The sequence below is a fragment of the Hylobates moloch genome, unplaced genomic scaffold, assembly GCF_009828535.3.
Source record: "Hylobates moloch isolate HMO894 unplaced genomic scaffold, HMol_V3 SCAFFOLD_17, whole genome shotgun sequence".
Lineage (NCBI taxonomy): Eukaryota > Metazoa > Chordata > Mammalia > Primates > Hylobatidae > Hylobates > Hylobates moloch.
Window position 1 is genome coordinate 68,838,511 of NW_026652292.1, and position 21,394 is coordinate 68,859,904.

At 42.9% G+C, this 21,394-nt stretch overlaps 1 protein-coding gene across 2 annotated transcripts in view; it reads left to right on the top strand.

Moving 5' to 3' along the window:
• LDB2 (LIM domain binding 2) overlaps positions 1–21,394 on the top strand; it is a 642,376-nt gene that overhangs the window by 220,249 nt on the left and 400,733 nt on the right. Inside the window, exons 1-2 of one of the 2 annotated variants that reach the window (XM_058430057.1) lie at positions 4,411–4,456; positions 19,053–19,141. In XM_058430057.1, the coding sequence (XP_058286040.1) occupies positions 19,125–19,141 (17 nt within the window). In that variant the 5' untranslated portion in view covers positions 4,411–4,456; positions 19,053–19,124. Of the gene's footprint in view, positions 1–4,410; positions 4,457–19,052; positions 19,142–21,394 lie in introns of those variants that run through there. The other variant, XM_058430056.1, reaches the window with a different exon arrangement.

The window sequence follows — 21,394 nt, forward strand, 5'->3', positions numbered from 1 at the left end:
TCCCTCCCTCCCTCCCTCCCTTCCTTCATTCGTTCCTTCCTTCCTTCTAGCTAGGGTATTTGTAAAATATATTCCTAGAAATTGGATCGAACCAAAATTTAAATGCACATATCTACCTACCTATCTATATTTTTATGTATATATTGATACTGACAAATCTCTTCTGTAAGAGTTTTACAACTTTGCATTTCTAGCAGCAATATATGAAAGTGGCTACTCGCCTAAAGTCACACCTACAGAATTTTTGCCAGATTAATAAGAAAGCTTGGATTTTGCTACTTAATGAATGAGAAATGGTATCTTAATCTGAAGTAGATTTCTTTAATTATAAATTAAGTTGAGCATGTCTACAAAAGTAATCATATAATTTTTCTCTTTTGGTTTATTAATATGATGCCTTATACAAATACAACCTCCAATATTGAACCACCTTTGGATTCCTCAAAAAAAAAAAAAAAAAGTATCCATGGTTACAATGTTTATTTTAGTCCTTTTTTTTTTTTTTTTTTTTGAGACAGAGTCTCACTCTGTCGCTCAGGCTGGAGTGCAATGGTGCTATCTCGCCTCACTGCAAGCTCCACCTCCCAGGTTTACGCCATTCTCCTGCCTCAGCCTCCCGAGTAGCTGGGACCACAGGTGCCTGCCACCACACCTGGCTAATTTTTTTTGTATTTTTAGTAGAGACAGAGTTTCACCGTGTTAGCCAGGATGGTCTCGATCTTCTGACCTCGTGATCTGCCCGCCTCGGCCTCCCAAAGTGCAGGGGTTACAGGCGTGAGCCACCGCTCCCAGCCTATTTTAGTTTTTTTAATACTTTTCTTTTAAGGTTAGGATTGTTTGTTTCTTTAATGAGCTATTGGGTTATGTTTGCTAATATTTTATTAAAGACTTTTGCATAAACAGTAGTGTGCATGGTCTGTATGTAGTTTTCTTTTTTGACACAATTTTGTCAACTTATACCAATGTTATATTCACTTTATAAATCCATTTAGAATTTCTCCTTATTTTTATCATTTATTCTTTAATATCATATGAAAAATGCATATTCATTGAGAAGCACTTTCAGCATTCCAATGAACTGAGGTTGCCTATCTACTAAGGAAAGCAAGTAACATCTCAGTTAACTGTATAAAAGAGACTGTCGCCGGGTGCGGTGGCTCACGCCTGTAATCCCAACACTTTGGGAGGCTGAGGTGAACGGATCACGAGGTCAGGAAATCGAGACCATCCTGGCTAACACAGTGAAGCCCCATTTTTACTAAAAATACAAAAAATTAGCCAGGTGTGGTGGCAGGCGCCTGTAGTCCCAGCTACTTGGGAGGCTGAGGCAGGAGAATGGCGTGAACCCGGAAGGCAGAGCTTGCAGTGAGCGGAGATCACGCCATTGCACTCCAGCCTTGTCGACAGAGCAAGACTCTGTTTCAAATAAATAAATAAATAAATAAATAAATACATAAATACATAAATACATAAATAAAAATAAAGACTTTGTCTATGAATGAGGCTTGATGCTGCAGACAACTGGTCAGACTCTCAGAGCTATTTTTCCTCATTACAGAAGATAGCACATAGCACGTGCTCAGATGTTCGATATTATGATAAGATGACAAAAGGAACATAAGCCTGATGAAAATAATGAATCCTAAATTAAAATCAGTACGTGTGGTCTGGCAACAGGATACAATGTTTGAAACTGGGACTCTCCCAGAAACACCCCGGGTGTACAGTTATGGCTCCTACAGACTCCCTAATGTTTAATTGACGTTAACCATTTGTCCACATAAGAAGAGAGGAGGAAAGAAATGAACTAACCCTGAGAGTATTTACGATGTGTGAAGCTATATCCTAAGGGCTTTTCTCCCTTGATCTTATTTAATCCAAACTAAGAACCTTAAGAGTAGTTATTAGTTATTATCACTAGATTCAGGTGAAGAAACTAAAGCATAGCATAGTTTAAGTAACTTTTTAAAACTAATTGTCAAATTCATGAGATAAGACAGTGACAGAAAGGAAACCAAAAAGAAACTGGGACTTTTGGTTACAGAACCTGCTTTTAACTACTACACAAGGAATTTTTTCTTTTCTGAGTTTATTAGAGGTAGTATACATTAGTAGCAAAAAATTTAAAAAATAAAAATAAGACAAAAAGAAATGAAAATAGTATGAAATTTCACCTTTTGAGAAAATGTTTCAAATGCCTTCTTCCAGGACATTTCTTGTCTAAATTCATTCATATAAATGTGCACATATGAATGTTTGTGTGTGTGTGTATATATATATATATATATATACACACACACACACACACACACATATATTTTAGCAAAGATGGTCAAAAAAGCTATATAAATACACATAGCATTTTGTTAACATTTTTAAAAAATGGAGAATTTTCAAGTTTTCAAGATTCTGCTTTTTAAATTTTAATAACACAATTTCCCTTCTTGTTTGGAAGGAAAACTTGATCACCTTTTTTGTGGACTCTGATGGCTGGCTTTGATTCCTCTGCCATGCCACTGCTTCTTAAGAGGTTGTACACCCCAGGCGCAGTGGCTCATGTGTGTAATCCCAGTAGTTTGGGAGGCTGAGGTGGGAGGATCACAAGGTCAGGAGTTCGAGACCAGCCTGGCCAACATGGTGAAACCCCGTCTCTACTAAAGACAGAAAAAAAAAATTAGCCAGGTGTGGTGGCGTGCACCTGTAATCCCAGCAATACGGGAGGCTGAGGCAGGAGAATCGCTTGAACCTGGGAGGCAGAGGTTGCAGTGAGCCGAGATTGCGCCATTGCCCTCCAGCCTGGGCTACAGGGCAAGACTCGTCTCAAGAAAAGAAAAAAAAAAAAGGTTGTATATATTTTATAAGTAAGAGTGGGCAAAAAAGGGTTGCGGAAGGATAAAGGAAACAGTACCTGGCAAATGTAGGTAGTCAATAAATGTTTGCTAATTGAATTAAAGAATGCATGATAAGTTCAATCTTCTTATATTTAAATGCATTTATTTCATCTTTGTAGCAAGTAATGAGGGATTGCAAGTTTCTGGGGGTGGGGCCACTTTCACTCCTGTCCCTGTGAAGAGACCACCTAAAAGGCTTTGTGTGAGCAACAAGGCTATTTATTTCACCTGGGTGCAGGCAGGCTGAGTCCGAAGAGAGAGTCAGCGAAGGGAGATAGGGGTGGGGCCATTTTATAGGATTTGGGTAGGTAAAGGAAAATTACAGTCAAAGGGGGTTGTTCTCTGGCGGGCAGGGGCGAGGTGGGGAGGCGGTGTCACAAGGTGCTCAGCAGGGGAGATTTTGAGCCAGGATGAGCCAGGAGAAGGAATTTCACAAGGTAATGTCATCAGTTAAGGCAGGAACAGGCCATTTTCACTTCTTTCGTCATTCTTCAGTTACTTCAGGCCATCTGGATGTGTACGTGCAGGTCACAGGGGATATGATGGCTTAGCTTGGGCTCAGAGGCCTGACAGCCACTACTAAGAAATGATCGTAATTATATTATTGCCTCCACTGGCTCCACTATTGAAAGTGAAATGATGAAGGAGTTCAACAGCTCACGTATGAGGAAGGAAATTTTAGGGGCCTTTTTGTGCTTCCTTTCCTCCCCACCTCTTACTCAGCTAATGATCTAATGGTAGGAAAGCAGGCTAAGGCCATAAGCAGGCCAGTTCAGAACAGAAAAATATACAGATGAATGATTGTCATGAAAATACTTAATCTCACTTACAGTCAGAGAAATGTCAGTTATTACAAAACACATAACTGTGAAATTATGGTATATGTGCATTATACATTTTGGTGGACACTGATAAATTGTCTTCCAAAAGGACAGGACCCATTCACACTCTTCCCCAGTGATTACTACGGCCATTGCTCTACTTCTCCGACAGACGTGAATTTTTTCTGTTATTAATCTAACAGGAACCAGTATTTTATGTTGCTTTTCATTTTCTTGATTATAAGTGAGGTTGAACGTCTTTCCATCTTCTCAGTGGTGATTTGTACTGTGTGAATTGTTGGTTTATATCTAATGTTCATTTTCTATAGGACTGTTTTCATTTTCCTATTGAGATATACATTTTTAAAAAATTAAGGTTCTTAATCTTTATTCATTTATTTTGCAAATATTGCCACCAAATGTTTTATTTATCTCTTAACGTGGCTCACTGTGTTATACAAACGATGAGTTTATTGCCATAATTGTCAGTTCTTTATCCATTGACTTCTAGGTCTTATGCTTGACTTTGCAATATATTTCCCATCGAGATTTTTTTCCCCATTGCAATATTATAAGAATATCCTTCTTTAAATATCCTCCCCGCCTTTTTTTTTTTTTTTGACAGAGTTTCCCTCTTATTGAACAGGCTGGAGTGCAATGGTGTGATCTTGGCTCACTGCAACCTCTGCCTCCCAGATTCAAGCGATTCTCCTGCCTCAGCCTCCCAAGAAGATGGGATTTCAGGTAGCTAATTTTGTATTTTTAGTAGAGACAGGGTTTCACCATGTTGGTGAATTCCAAGAAGAACTAATAAAATATGGCTGTGCAATGAAGAAAGAGGGTTTCTGTAGATTGGGTCACTAGGGAAGACTCCGACGAAGAGGTGGTGTTTAAGCTGAGACCTGCATGGTGATCAGAAGGTAGGCCTGGAGTCTGGGGAAAAAAGAATCCCAGAGAGTAAAAAGCAAGTACAAAGACCTTAAAGGGTGGCCGGGCGCGGTGGCTCACGCTGCTGGGAGAGTCTGAGCAGGAGAATGGTGTGAACCCGGGAGGCGGACCTTGCAGTGAGCCGAGATTGCGCCACTGCACTCCAGCCTGGGCGACAGAGCGAGACTCTGTCAAAGACCTTAAAGGGAACTCTAGTTTGGCGTATTTGAAGTCAGAAGGAAGGCGGAAAAACTGGGAAGACGAAAGACATGGACGTGCTCATAGATGTACACAGAGTCCAATAGTGAGTGGCCTCACAGAGCCTGGTAAATAGCTAGGGTTTATTCTAAGTGATAAGGAGACACTGGAGAACTTTAAACAAGGGCACCCTGTGGTGTGATTTAGAATTTACATTCGTGTGCTTGCCCTCCCTGAGGCTGCCACTAGAGGGAGACAGGAGGCGCTGAGGCAGTCACACCGCAAGCTCCTCAGGTATCGCCCCTGCTCAAGGGAAATCACTGCGCAGTCAGGCCGTTACCTGCTTCAAGGGCGGGCAATGTTCAGGAGGGAAACGGGCTGTTCTGACTGGGGAAAGAGGGCCAGAACTTTGTGTCATTTTTAAAAAGGTGGGTCATCAATGGATCTGCTCATGTCATCTCTTTGATTTTGTTTGTTTTCATTGTTTGATTCTAAATAAGCAATCATACTCCAGATATGAGGGTCGGCGTGCCACTTTCTGTTGTCCATATACTGACCACACCAATCTGTAGGGCCACTGTCCCCTCCCCATTGAGTGATGATCTAGTTCCCAAAGCAGGATTCTCCGGATCACTCTTACAGCCCCCTCCCCAAAACCCACAGCCTGAATCTTGAGAAATTGTTCAATTTCACCATAACCTTAAGCAGAGTCCTATAAATAACTAAAATGTATGGCTCAAATTCTTCTGCAGTAAACACATTGGAAAGAAAAATGTGCAGTCAAACCAAGTTCCAGTAGATGAGGAGCTTATTTTTTAAACTAGGGAAACTAACACATTGAAATTCACATATAGCAAAATAATTGGGATTGTGCCTTAGAGTTTAGCGTAGCAGGGGTTGAAGCAAGCAAGCTGGTATGAAGACCTCAGCAGCAAAAGAGAAACATCTTCGACATTTTAGGCTCAGAAGAATATCTTCCTCTCAGGGATGTGGTCTAAGATCTGGGTCACTGACCATGTTGACTACTGAAGCTTGACACATTGTGGAATTCTAAGACAACCGTGTTGCCATTTACATGGTGAATAAAAGGGATTCCAAAATTTTTAACTTGTTTGAGGAAACACACTGCTATAATAAATGCTCCAAAGGCAAAATTAATGTCATTCAGCAACTGAGAGAGAGGTGGTAACCCACTTACTCCCTGAACTAGAAAAGTAAATGACAACCACAAGTTTTATCTTTAAATAAAACAAATATAAATGAGTACTTTTCTGTTAAACATTGCTAGAAATGTTTGTGCCAAACATAAAAAATAAGTGTGTGTGTAGGATATATACACACACTTATCTGTTATGGCACCATGTGGTGTGATTTAGAATTTACATTTGTGTAAATTTTGGACTTACAAAAAAGTTGCAAAAATAGTACAGAGGGTTGCTGTATGCCCTTCACGAAGCTTCACCTAATGTTAACATCTTACAGTCATGATACATGATTTAGTTAATGCTCACCATTTATTCTATACAAGCCTTCAATGACTGGATAATGCCCACCCACATTGGGAAAGGCCATCTGCTCTACTCAGTCCACTAACTCGAATGCTAATCTCTTCTAGAAACACTCTCACCAACACACCCAGAAATAATGCTTAATCAGATACATGGGCATTCCATGGCCCAGTCAAGTTGACATAGAATTAACAATCACAAGTCCACCCCTTGTCAACTTGGCACCCACACACATCCTCTTAAATCATACTCATTCTCCAAATAAACAGAATTAAAAGGTCAAAATTCCACCAAATGTTTTTTTGTTTTGTTTTGTTTTGTTTTGTTTGTTTTTTTTTGAGACGGAGTCTCGCTGTGTCACCCAGGCTGGAGTGCAGTGGCGCGATCTCGGCTCACTGCAAGCTCCGCCTCCCGGGTTCACGCCATTCTCCTGCCTCAGCCTCTCCGAGTAGCTGGGACTACAGGCGCCCGCCACCACGCCCGGCTAATTTTTTGTATTTTTAGTAGAGACGGGGTTTCACCGTGGTCTCGATCTCCTGACCTCGTGATCCGCCCGTCTCGGCCTCCCAAAGTGCTGGGATTACAAGCGTGAGCCACCGCGCCCGGCCCTCCACTAAATGTTATACAACTGTCATGTGTACAACCAGATATGCACTAACTCCTTCCACAGAAGAGGAAATAAAGTCCTTGATTGATGTTAACTCTTCTCCTTGATATTTTATGACTTATAAATTATGATGTAGTTAATAATATTAAATACTATGTTATAAAGTCAACACATCTTGTAACACGTGATAAGAAAATAAGAAAGGGAAGAAAACAATGTTTGCTTAATGCACACATACACACACACAGACATACTCATAACAAAATAAGGAAGAAATACTCATGACAGTGACAGTCTTCATTTCTGTAACTGGTCACATGGCTGTAGCCAGTGTTTATAATGACCTTTTTCCACTACCCATTCTGTATTCCTCTTGCCTTCAGCAAACACCTCAGCTGGCTGTGGTTCTTTACCTGTTGGGGTGGCCCGAACTTTCATCTCTGAAGGTCCTGAGCTATTTGTAGTCCTCCCTGGATTGGGTCACTCTTCATGGGCATTAATCACAGGACATGGTGATACTAAGGAATCTCCTACATTCCATACATCCATAGTGGAGTAGCAGTTCAGTTTCCCCTTGGAAGTCAGGATCGCTCACCTCAGGCAGTACAAAAACTCCCTTCTTTGCCTACTGATTGATTTGGAGTCATGAGGAGCCCTAAATGGCTGGGCGGGAGTCTTAACTTCCAGTTCAAAAGAATCATTTTTGTGTCTCCTGGTGGAAGAACTTCTCCCTTTGGACCTAGACCTCTAGGCCAGCAGAGAAGAGGTTGCAGGAACAGGAAGCAAAAATTTTGCTAGTGGGTCACTAAAGGTAATAGTGAATGGTGACACTCTCATTTCTACCCTGCGATTCCTGGACCCATGAATCCTGGCTATGGGAGGAACAGTAATATATACTGGATGCTGACTGAGAGACTTATATAGTCTTTTAGAAAGCCTTGCCCCAGCCCTGCCTGGTACTGCCACCTAGCTGACATTGTTCCTGAGTTTTCAACAGGCCATTTTATTGATCTATCAATGCAGCTGCTAGAGGATGGTGGGGAACATGGTAAGACCAGTGAATTCCATGAACATGCACCCACTACCACACTTTCTTCTGAAGTGAGTTCCTTGATCAGAAGAAAAACTCTATAGAATGCCGTGACCATGGATAAGGCATTTTGTAAGTCCATGGATGGTAATTTTGGCAGCAGCATTGCATGCAAAAAAGCCATATTCATCTCCAGAGTAAGTATCTGTTCTATTAAGAATGAAACACTGCCCCTTCCATGGTGGAAATTGTTCAATGTAATCAACCTGCTGCAAAGTGGTAAGCTGATCACCTCAAGGAGTGGTGCCATATTGAGGACTCAGTGTTGGTCTCTGCTGCTGGCAGATTAGGCTCCCAGCAGAGGCCATAATCAGATTGGCCTTGGTAAGTGGAAGTTCACGTTACTGAGTCCATGCATAGCTTCCATCCCTGACACCATGGTCACTTTGTACATGAGCCTATTGGGTGAAGATAGGGTTGCCTGGGAAGAGAGGCTGACTGGTACTCACAGACTGGATCACCCTATCCACTTGATTATTCAAACCCTGTTCTGCTGGAGTCACCCTTTGATGAGCATTCACATGGAACTAACATATCTTCATGTTTTATGCCCACTCAAAGAGGTCTATCCACTTATCTCTTTCCCAGATTTCCTTGTCACCAGTTTTCCAACTATGATCTCTTTAAGTCCCCGATCATCCAGCCAAACCAATGGATGCAGCCCATAAATTGTATATAATCACACATCTGGCTGTTACTTCTTCCTGGCAAAATAAGCAACCAGATGCATTGCTTAAAATTCTGCCCACTGGAAGGATTTCCATCCACCACTGTCCTTCAGGATGCCCCAGGAAAGAGCTGTGGTGCTGCAGCTGTCCACATTCAGTGGTGCCTGCACATGATGCAGAACCATTGGTAAACCTGTTCCAAGCCTTTTCTTTCTCTGTCAACTGATTGTAGGGGACTCCCCATGAGATCATAGGTCCAAAATGGAAAAGAGAAGGCAGTGTAGCAGAACTGGGGACCATGGCATTTGGGACACTTCATGTAAATTATTTGCGCCTTCACGACCTGCTCAGACCCCATCATGTATACACCACTTCCATTGGATAATGGAGTGTTGCTGTGCATGCCTCCATTTATAGCTTGATAGGCCAGCTAACACTCAATTCCTTATGGTCAACTCAGGCCCCATGGTAACTTGCTGGCTCATGGTTCAGTCTCTACTAAGGCCTGGTAGCAGGCCAAGGGCTATTTCTCAAAACAAGTGTAGTTAACCACAGTGGATGGCAGGGCTTGCTTCGAAATCCTGAGGGCCTGTGCTGTGATCTACCTAATGGGCCTGCTAAAGACTCCAGACGGCGTTCCTTGCCCATCTGCCACAGAGACGCCAAGCACTATTGAATCTGCTGGAGCGTATGGTCCAAGTGGCAGAGCAGGTTGCATGGCAGCCAGGACCTGCTGCAGAACCTTCTCTTGTTCTGTGCCCCTCAAATTAGCAGCTTTTTGGTTCACCCAGTAAATGAGTTGGACTAATGCACCCAAATGAGAAATATATTGCCTCCAAATTCCATAGAGGCCTACCAGGCATTGTGTCTCCTTTTCAGTTGCAGGCGTGGGGTCAGATGCATCAATGTATTCTCTGCCTTAGAAGGGAAATCTCCATGTGCCCCACAGCACTGGCTTCCCCTTGAGTGAACAGAAGAGCCATGGCTATCTGCTTTTATGACTCGAGTTAGACTTTTGTTCCCTCGACCTAGAATTTGCTTATACACATCAAGTAAGAATTCAGTGGGCTTCCTGTCTATTTCACTTCTAGGAACAGTATGATCAATTAGTCAGCCCCACAGGTCAGCGTGAGTCAGGCTGCTCTGAGGGCTGCTTTGACTCTGCTGTGCCAGACAGTGGCCACGTTCACCTGGCCTCGGGTGGCTGATGCTGTCATGTGGCCCCTGCCACCCCAGGATCCAATTACACCCATTGCATTTAGGTCTCCCAATTCAGTAACTGAAGTTCCACTGTGAGGCCTGTGCTACATAGAAAAGCAACTGTGGGATGATTTTCCAAGGATGCTGGGGCTCCTCACCTAAGTTTATTTCTCACAGTTGTGGTGAAAGGGTCTTTGGACCCTTCCAGTGTGAGTGAGTCGGTTTTAAATGGTGACTCCACCCTAACATTCCATCTCCCTAAGCTTTGAATCACTTTTTCTACTTTATTTATTTATTTTTATTTTGATTTTGATTTTTTTTGAGACAGAGTCTCACTCTGTCACTCAGGCTGGAGTGCATTGGTGTGATCTCGGTTTACTGCAAGCTCTGCCTCCCAGGTTCACGCCATTCTCCTGCCTCAGCCTCCCGAGTAGCTGGGACTACATGTGCCCGCCACCACGCCTGGCTAATTTTTTTATATTTTTGGTAGAGATGGGGTTTCACTACGTTAGCCAGGATGGTCTCGATCTCCTGATATCTTGATCTGCCCTCCTCAGCCTCCCAAAGTGCTGGGATTACAGGCGTGAGCCACCGCACCCGGCCCCTTTTTCTACTTTAAATCAAAACTGTCTTGACATTTCCAGCTCAGTTACCATGGCCCACCCTTTGGTCCATGTTCCAACCAACCAACCAAACAGCCAAACTGCTAGAGCCCTTTCTAACTCCTTGAGCTGCAGCATTAAATGCAGAATCTCTCAGCGAGTCCATACCAATAAATTCAGCCCAATCCAACTTTAAGTTTCTCCCACCATTATCCCATCCCTTACTACGCGTTCCCACACATGTTCCGGATTTCTGTCCTTGTCATTAGAAAACTCAAGTCTTTCTTTGGGAGTGCAGTTCACCTCCTCAGGGGTCACACTGTGTTCCTCACCTGTAGGGCTGCTGGGACTTGCATCTGGTTACAGGTCTAGAGGCAAACAGGAACTATGGGATGGGTCCTAAGGAGACTCAGCATTGTCCTGCACAGCACTTGTCTCAGAGAGGCCATCCAGTTTCCTCAGGAATGTGGGGTGAGGCCCTTCAGCCTGCTGACCCAGTCTACCAATTGAAATGGTTGTATCATCCAGAAACACCTGCACTGCACAGACACATTCAGAATAATGTTTGATCAACCGTCTGGGCACTCAGTGGCCCAGTCAAGTTGACACATAATGTTAACCATCACCATTTCCAACACTTGCCTAGCAGATCTGATGCATTGTGGTGACAACAAATGTTTACTCATTTCAATTGAACATACGGGCCATTGTGTCCATAGAATATTGATTGGTTTTGATATTAATTTGTCACTGATAACATATCTCGCAGCATGTTGCATGTTTTGAAAAGTTTGCTACATATCAATAAGTGTATCCAGACCTAGTTTGTCAAGATGTGCTAAGTACACAATACTCTGTGGGTGCAAGTTTCCAGGCATAGGGCTCAGAACCTCTTACTTCAGTTAATGAATCAAAGAAAAGTTTGAATTATAGCTTAGGGAGTCAACGAAAGCATGCTCAAGAAGTGGCATTTTTGGGCTGGGTGGGGTGGCTCATGCCTGTAATCCCAGCACTTTGAGAGGCCGAGGTGAGCATATCACCTGAGGTTGGGAGTTTGAGACCAGCCAGGCCAACACAGTGAAACCCGGTCTCTACTAAAAATACAAAAATTAGCTAGGCATGGTTGGCCTGTAGTCCAAGCTACTTGGGAATCACTTGAACCCGGGAGGCGGAGGTTGCAGTGAGCCAAAATAGCACCATTGCACTCCAGCCTGGGCGACGGAGTGAGACTGTCTCAAAAAAAAAAAAAAAAAAGAAGTGGCATTTATGTCCAGTGCTGAAGGATAAATGCCAGGGAATTCTTTGCCCTGTTGTTTATGGTTGTGAAAAATTAAAAAACCCTCAAAGATTTGTCAGCTACAGTGCTTTGCATCCATACGGTGGGTTTCCTTCCACTAGCTCCCAGTGGAGGCATGGTGGCTGGAGAACTCAGCCCATGCACAGAGATGAGCTGCTAGATCCTTCTGTACAACCTCTACAGTGGAGAAAATCAGGTGCATTTCACATTTTTCTTCACACTTTGAAGTATTGCATGAGTTTTCTTCATGAATGTGTATCATGCTCATCAACATAAAAATGAAATCAAAATTAAAAATTACTGGTGGGACTATATCCACAGAACTCATTTATAGGGCAATTCGGCAATATGTAACAAAAGGTTTACAAAGCACATGCCCCTTGCCTTAAAATGATTTTACTTTTAGAATTTTGATGTGGACACATATGGATATACAAAGAGATATAAGGATATTTATCAAGGATTGCTGTATTAGGGAAAAATTGGAAATAATGCAAATATCAACGGCAGGGGACGTTGAGATCAGTTAAGGTCCATTCCCAGAAGGAAATCCTCCATGGCTCTCAGAAACGATGTGTAGAAAACTATGAATGACAATTCACTTGGGAAACAATGCAGATAAAAGCAAAAAGTGGACTGATAAAAGCAGTGAGTAAATGCTAAGTCCCTTGCAAACAGGAGCAACAGTAAGTACAGTTTTCAGGAACACAGTCGTTTCTCCAAGTTACCTCGGCTATTAAATACTTCAAAGGCGACGGCAAATGACAGGGCAAACTTGCTTGGTTCTGGAAAATGTACCATTCTATACAGTTATTTTCAAAATAAATTGTTTGATCTTGGATTAGGGTAGAGCTTTTATGAAAGAAAAACATACATGTGCTTCAGATGTCAGTCTCAGTAATAAAGGGACTCAAAAGTCAATTCCACGAAGGCACAGGCTTGGGGATTCCTTTGTCAGAGAACGATTGTCTAGGTCCACATCGCGCAGCGGAAGTTTGTCCTTGGCAGGCTGTGTGAGACTCTGTGCAGCGCACTGTCTTTCTCCAGCCTCCAGGGTGTCCGGAGGCATCCTGGTGTCAGCCGCCGATCCAAAAGTTGGCTCTCAGAGCTCTAGGGGAGGGAAAGAGAGGCAGGAGGTGCATGGCTGAAATCAGGATGAGTGACAGCAGTTCGGGCAGATCGGACAGGTGAATGGCTCAAAGTTAGTTCTGATAAAACAGAGCACAAGGAGAAAATCATGATACCATAGTTAATAATTTTTAGCAAGTTAAAACAAAATTTTTAAAAGGCTGTCATTTATTCATTTGTAAATATTGGCCACCCATTTTGGGACAAGCACAGTTTAGTGGTACGGCAGTGTGTGTGTGTGTGTGTGTGTGTGTGTGTGTGTGGGAGAGAGAGAGAGAAAGAGAGAGAAATAGAGATTTGGAGGGAGGGTTCATATAAAGATTAATATTTACCTAAATAGAAGAAGGAGGACCCAATTCCTGTTTGATAGCTCCCTGTGCTTAGAGGAAAACATAGCTAACTCAGCAGGGGTGGTGTGAGGATCCAGTGATATAATTTTATGTGAATTACCACACCTTACATTTGCATGACAATTAGTAGGCAATCAGTAAATGACATTATTATTGTTATTGTTATTACCCTTGTTAGTACAGGAAAAGACAACAGGTAGGGTCTCCTTGCAGTCTCTTCTGTTTTGAGCCAAATCAGCCTCTTTGTGGTTGGATAGCAGAGGCTTTGCATGCAGAACCCATATCCATTCTCTATTAGTTTGCTAAGGTTGCTGTAACAAAGCACCACAAACTCAGTGGCTTAAATAATCAGAAATGTATTCGCTTACAGTTCTAGAGGCTAGGGGTCCAAGATCAAGGTCTTGGCAGCCCACGCCCCCTCTGAAGGCTCTAAGGTAGACTTCATTCCTGCCTCTTCCCAGCTTTGGGTAGTTTCTGGCTGTCCTTGGTGTTCCTTGGCTTGTAGCTGCATCGCTCTAGCTTCTGCCTCCCTCTTCATGTGTGTGTCTGTGTGTCTGTGTCTCTCCTTGTAAGAACGTTAGTCATCAGATTTGGGGCTCGCCCTAATCCAGTATGACTTAATCTTAATTTGATTACATCTACAAAGACCCTATTTACAAATAATCTCACATTCACAGGTACTAAGGGTTAGGACTTGAATGTATATTTTGTGGGTGGCTGTACCCCTAAATGCACTCACCTTCTGGTCACAGAACCCTGCCATTTTGTTGGGTCCCTCGATTTAGGAGGGCCAACCTGCCCCGGGCTGGGGGAGTGGGCATGTGACCCAGGACTGGCCACTCTCTTGGCTGCAGAGATTGGTTTTTATGTCCGAATCAGGCAACGAGACACAAAGCTGGGATTTTTGTTGGAACTCTTGGAAAAGAAATCTCTCTTTCTGCTGGGCTAAACTGGGAGAATATGAACCCAGCCTTACCCATGGTCACCACATGGGCAGAGTCTACCAGCAAGTGAAGAAAGCCTGCCTACAGGGGCAGCCACAGGTTCCAAGTCCTGGTGATGTAATTTGGGCGCCTGGATCCTACTGAACCTGAACTCAAATGCTTCTGACTTTTCCAATTAGATAAGCAAATAAATTCACTTTTTTGTCTTTTTTGCTTAAGACATTTGGAGTGTTTTTTTTTTTTTTCTACAAGCAGAAGAATCTTGAATGATACTGTCTTCATTCTCTCATTTATATTTTTCTTCTTTCATGAAAAACATGTGTCACCTGCCCTCAAGCAGCTCACAATTGAGTGTGGAGATGAACAGAGACTGTGGACCCTCTGAGAGCATCAACAAGGGGAGCCAGAAGCCCCTCATTCCACTCCCATTCCACCAGCTACTACCTGTGTGACCCATGGCAAGTTGCTCAGACTCTCTGAACGTCTGTTTCCTCACCTAGAGAGTGGGAACAAAATAGTCTTTTTCTTATGGGATTGTTGTAAAGATTCAATGAATCAATATTCATAAAATGCTTGGAACAATGCTTGACATTCGTAACAGCTATTGGCTATTGGGGCAGAAAATATTCCTCAATTCCCATAACGGCCCTATGAAGCTAGTGCTATTATCTGCATCTGGCAAATATGGAAACTCAAGCTAACTGCAGTGATATGACTTACCCAATTGTCACAGTGAGAAAGGTTCAAAGCTGGATAGAGAATACAGCATCCTTGACATTTGGCTGCATGGTCTCCCATAGGTCAGAAGTGGATCACAGAAGTCTCAGTAGCAGCTCTGAGGTCTTCTGGATATGAAATAATTAATGATAACAAAAGGCTTTCTAGGGAATTGGTTCCTGGAAAGGGAGCCTCTCAAGTTATCAAATTTGCCCAGTTTGGTTTTCCCAGTACCTGACTTGTAGTAAGTACCCAATTGCATTAATAAATGAACAAAAATGGCCTTTATACATCACTGTTATATGAATAGCTCAGCCTGGAATTAAGGGATATAATTTGCCAGGACAGCTCCGGGGATGCATTCAGATATTTCACCTATTTATTTTCAAAAAATATACTGAGCTCCTGCATGTGCCAGACCTTATGTGAAATTCTGAGTGTACAGAATTTTTTATACATTGGTGTATAAAACCAGCACATCGTCAGCCCTTGTGGAATTTATAATCTCATAGGAAACACAGGCACAGGCAATATACAAGTAAATAACAAATGAAGATGTAATTACAGATGGTGATCTGCGTCAGAGACCTAACAAACAGAATTCAAGAGAGAAAGTAATGGAGCATGGATAAATTATTTCTATAACTCGGTCATGGATGGCCTCTTTGACCAGGTAACATCTTGAGCTGAGAAGGAGCTAGCCATGCCAAGGCCAAGAGAGGAGTGTTCTGCAATCTAGAAGAAAGAATCTGACATATACTAGGAATGGAGTAGAAGTGTCATGGAGGGTGGTGTTGGCTGGGCGAATACAGGCACTGATGTGGTTGGAAAGGTGAGAGGTCAGAGAGGATCTGATCCCACAGAGTTCAAAAGAGGAGGGTCCAGCACATTGCAGGTACTCGGGGATGACCTGTTTAATAATTAAATGAACATTAAATGGTCCATGCTATGGGGTTGGATTTCACTGTTGATACTCTTGAAATAAGCTGTTCTCAATGGCTACGGCCTTTCTTAGTCATTATAATTTCTTATTATATTTGGCTTAGTCAAGAAGACATTACAGCCAGGTGCGGTGGCTCACGCCGGTAATCCCAGCACTTTGTGAGGCCAAGGTGGGTGGATCGCCTGAGGTCAGGAGTTCGAGACCAGCCTGGCCAACATGGTGAAACCCCATCTCCACTAAAAATACAAAAATTGCTGGGCATGGTGCATACCTGTAATCCCAGCTACTTGGGAGGCTGAGAATCGCTTGAACCTAGGAGGCAGAGGTTGCAGTGAGCAAAGATTGCACCACTACACTCCAGCCTGGGCAACAGAGTGAGACTCCACCTCAGGAAAAAAAGAAAAAGAAAAAGAAAAGAAAAAAGACATTAGAAAATGACAGCAAACACCTCAGTAAAGGAAATCCAAGACAATTCTAAGACTGCAGGGTGGAGACAGATTTCCAAGCTCTTCGATGTACTCAGCAATGCCCTTCTCAACTCTGAATTCAATTTATAAACTTTAAACGCCTGGATAATGACTACTGGTGCTGTTTAGAAGACGGCCTTGAAGAATTCCACAAAAATCATAAAAGATTTTAATTCTAGGTGGTAGCCAAGAACAATGAGAACTTTTTCAATCTCTGCTCTGGGTCTTCTGTTTCATGTGCTCTGAGAGAGTTTTCTGAACAGATGTATGCTGGGGACTTTATTGATCAAAATCAACTTCCCAAAGCATAGTTCAGTTCTTGAGTCACTCTGAATCTAATTTATCCTCCTTGTATTAGCAAGTCATCTTGCTTGAACAAACCACTTGTTGGCTTCCCAGTGCCCAGGCGATAAACTGCAGATTCCTTCAGATGGCACTTTCAGGTCTCCTGGAATTGAACTTCATCATCTTTTTACTCTCTGCCTTCACCAAGTTGCTTGACTTTGCTTGATGTCAAATATGTTCATTTCCATGGTGTCCCCTTTGCTTGGCATGAACTTTCTCAAACTTTCATCTTAGTCTTGTGACTGATCCTATGAGGCTAAATACAAATACCAACTCCTCTGTGAAGCCTTCCTTGATTTCACTAGTTTGAATGAATCCCTCCTTATTTCAAGGCTCTGTAAATTAGCATTTTGTTTATTAATATGGAGATGTCTATCATATTATGCCTTAGACTTTTTTTTTTTGACCGCATCTCTACTGCTCATGCGTCCTCCTTATCCCAGCCTGTCTTCTATACTTCACAGTGTCACTTTACATGTGCTTCTGATATTGGTTAATGCCTGTTGCCTCTTCTAATAATAACTAATAATTATGAGGACTTACTAAATGCCAGGCACTGTTCTAATCAACATATATGCATTAACTTATTTTATCCTCATAAGAATCATAGGGTTGCTATTAGGTCCACTTTACAGATGAGATGAGAAAACTGAGGCAGAGACAGATGAAATGCCAACGTCATACAGCTAAATGCAGGAGTCACGATTCAAGCCAAGGCAGTGAGGCTCCAAAGTTCATCCTTGACAACGTTATTCTAGACCACCTGCCTCCTGGAGTAGGGGATTAGTTCTGTGTTTCCTTTGGTTTGGTTGTTGGAGCAATATTACCAGCACTTGGCATGGTGCTTAGTACATAGTAGGGGCTCAATATATACCTTGTTGAATGAAGGAAGCATAGTTTTGCATGTCTGCTAAGTTGCCTGAAGGCAGACACTAGATGGCAAGGGGCAGGAAGGCAGGTAGCCTGTGTGCCGTATCACCTTGGCCTCCCAATGATCCCTAGCACCTAAGCAGATGTCAGGTACCTAATAATCGTGTTATTATTTGAGCATTTAGATGTGAGGGTTCTAATGCTGTCAGATGTATTTGCTAATCCTTAGCAACAATCTTATAGACTAGTTTTTATCATTGTCCCCATCTTGCAATGAGATGACTGAGGTGCAGAGAGACTGAGTCATTTGCTCAGGTTCACGTGACAACTAAGCGGTGGCACCAGGGTTGAAATCTGCCGCGCCTTCTATGTTTTCATTTATCTGTTTTCCTCACCACATCTCAGCTCTACCTTGCCTTTACCTATTAGTGAAATGCTTATTGACCAAAGAAGCAGAAATTGTATAGGGCATAGAAATAGGTAAAGAAGGGTTGGGTGCGGTGGCTCACGCCTGTAATCCTAGCTTTTTGGGAGGCCAAGATGGGTAGATCACCTGAGGTCAGGAGTTTGAGACCAGCCTGGCCAACATGGTGAAACCCTGTCTCTACTAAAAATACAAAAATTAGCCAGGCATGGTCGTGGGCGCCTATAATCCCAGCTACCCGGGAGGCCAAGGCAGGAGAATCGCTTGAACCCAGGAGGTAGAGGTTGCAGTGAGCCAAGATTGCACTACTGCACTCCAGCCTGGGCAACAGAGCAAAAACTCCATCAAAAAAAAGAGAAAGAAATAGGTAAGGAAGGATAGAGAAGGGGAATTGAAGAGTGGTAAGAAAGCTGGCTGTCTGAAGCAAACAGTGCTTAGTTGAAGGATTTGGAAAGGATGTAATTGATAGATTAAGAAAAAGGACAATGTTTGAAATACTTGGAAGAACCAGGCAGGTAAATGGAAATTAGGGATGTTGGAGGGGACGGCTGTAGAGTGACAGAGACCATGGTGAACGGACAAGCACAAAGAGGCCGGCCCCACTGCTCACTGCGGTGCAGCAGGGATGGGGCCAAGGATGGTCAGAGCTTATAATTTTTCAGAGAAGATGAAAATCTGGATTGTATGTGAAATTCTTCACTTTTTAAACTGTGGGTAGGTATTTCCACTTAAAGGAACAATAATCATTCTGTGGGTTAAACCTAAGGTGAATGCAGCTAAATGAGGTCCCGAGTGTAAAGGGCAGGCCAGCTTTTAGAGCACCCTGAACGTCCACATGAGGACTTTGGGAACTCGTTCATTCATACTCAACACACCAAATGATGTGTAAATGAGCAAGGCTTAATCTTTGGGGGTAATAGAACTGCTGTGTTGGGGGTTAGACTTGTTTATTCTTTGCTAGGGTACAAATACTGCATACTTGCAATTCTCTATGGTTTTCTGAAGGAGTTGATTTACAATCTTAAAATAAGCACTTTGTTTTCTTCACTTCTTAGCTCATCCTTGACCCAGAAGAAGACCAGTCATAGCTGATCCTTCAAGAAGCAAGAAAGAAGACAAACAGATGAATGACAAAGACAACCAGGTAACCTGGCGCGGTGCAAAGGATTCAACTCCTAGCTTGTTGATTTAGGAATCTATGCTGGGAGATCTGGGACAATAACAAAGATGGGAGTGGTGATTTGCAGGGCAGGGCTTCAGGGGCAGGGGTCGGAGCGAGGCAGGGGGCATTGAGTGTCTGAAACTAAGCAAGACAACGTAGAATAAAATTCAAGTCAGGGGAGCCACTTTATCCTTTGCTTCTTCTTCCATTTAGTCAGGTCCATGTGTCCTGAGCATCTACTATGGGCTCAGCACCAAGCTGGCCACCGGGGACAAAGAACAGAAATGCCCTCGAGATGAGGATGGACCTGACCTCTGAGCAGCAAAATGCTTAAGTCACAAGCAGTCAGGCAAACTGGATGTGAATCTTGTCTCTGTCGCTTATTCACTGCATGACTTCAAAGAACTTTCTTAGCCTCTCATAGCCTCAGTTTCCTGTTAGGTAAAATGGGAATAGTAATCAAATCAATTCCATAGATTTATTGCGAGATAAACTAAGAGTAATTGTGTAGACCACTCAGCACAGTGGCTGGAACATAGCAAGTACTGAACAAGTGACAGTATTTGTTCCTTTTACGTATTAATATAAGTCCTCTGATAGAAGAATATAGAAACTACACTGATGACACCAAGGGGGGGATTTTTTTTTTTTTTTTTTTTTTTTTGAGACGGAGTCTCACTCTGTTGCCCAGGCTGGAGCGAGGTGGCGTGATCTCAGCTCACTGCAACCTCCACCTCCCAGGTTCACATGATTCGTCTGCCTCAGCCTCCTGAGTAGCTGGGATTACAGGCACCTGCCACTATGCGTGGTTAATATTTTGTATTTTTAGTAGAGACGGAGTTTCATTATATTGACCAGGCTGGTCTCAAACTCCTGACCTCCTGATTCACCTGCCTCAGCCTCCCAAAGTGCTGGGATTACAGGTGTGAGCCACTGCACCAGGCCTGATTTTTTTTATCTCTTCTTTTTATTTTATTTATTTCCAACAGAGCATGCACTATAGTTTAAAATTATGTCCCCAAAGATTTACTAGCTCTTCTACACTGTCTTTCCCTTTCCCTTACTAGATGACAAGGGGGCAGGAAGGCAGGTAGCCTGTGTGCTACATCACCTTGGCCTCCCAATGATCCCTAGGACCTAAGCAGATTATCAGGTACCTAATAATCATGTTATTATTATTACTTTTATTATTATTTGAGACAAAGTCTTGCTCTGTTGCCTGGGATGGAGTGCAGTGGTGCGATCTCAGCTCACTGCAACCTCCACTTCCCAGGTTCAAGTGATTCTCCTGCCTCAGCCTCCTGAGTAGCTGAGATTACAGGCACCCGCCACCATGCCCAGCTATTCTTTTCTTTTCTTTTTTTTTTTTTTTTTTTTTTTTTGAGACGGAGTCTCGGTCTGTCACTCAGGCTGGAGTGCAATTGCACGATCTTGGCTCAATGCAACCTCTGCCTCCCAGGTTCAAGCAATTCTCCTGCCTCAGCCTCCTGGGTAGCTGGGCAGGCGCATGCCACCACACCCGGCTAATTTTTGTATTTTTAGTAGAGACGGGGTTTCACCATGTTGGTCAGGCTGGTCTCCAACTCCTGACCTCGTGATCCGCCTGCCTCGGCCTCCCAAAGTGCTGGGATTACAGGCGTGAGCCACCACGCCCGGCCTATCATGTTATTATTTGAGCGTTTAGATGACAGGGTTCTAATGCTTTTGGATTTATTTGCTAATCCTTAGCAACAATCTTATAGACTAGTTTCTATCATTGTCCTCATCTTGCAATGAGATAACTGAGTTGCAGAGAGACTGTGTCATTTGCTCAGGTTCACGTGACAACTAGGTGGTGGAGCTAGGGTTGAAATGTGCTCTGGCCATGCTATTGGCTCTGCCTCTATCCACTGTGAATGGAATATCTGTTGAATAAATAAACAAATGAATGTGTAATTTTAAAAGGTTTATAGAGGAGACAATTTAATTTAATAGAAGGATAAGTAGCAGTTTGTAGGTAAACTAGGAACAGAAGTACAAATGTGGCCATGCATAAGAAAGATTGCCAGTTTAGGAAGATCAAATATAGCAAGTAAATAAATGAATGAACACACAAATGAGTAAATGAATGAGTGTGTGTGAGTGTGTGTGTGTGTGTGTGTGTGTGTGTGAGACAGAGGGAGAAAGAGAGAGCACAGAAGTGCGGGTCTTACCAAGCCCTGTATGCCATGTTCCTAAGGAACTTGTACATTTTCC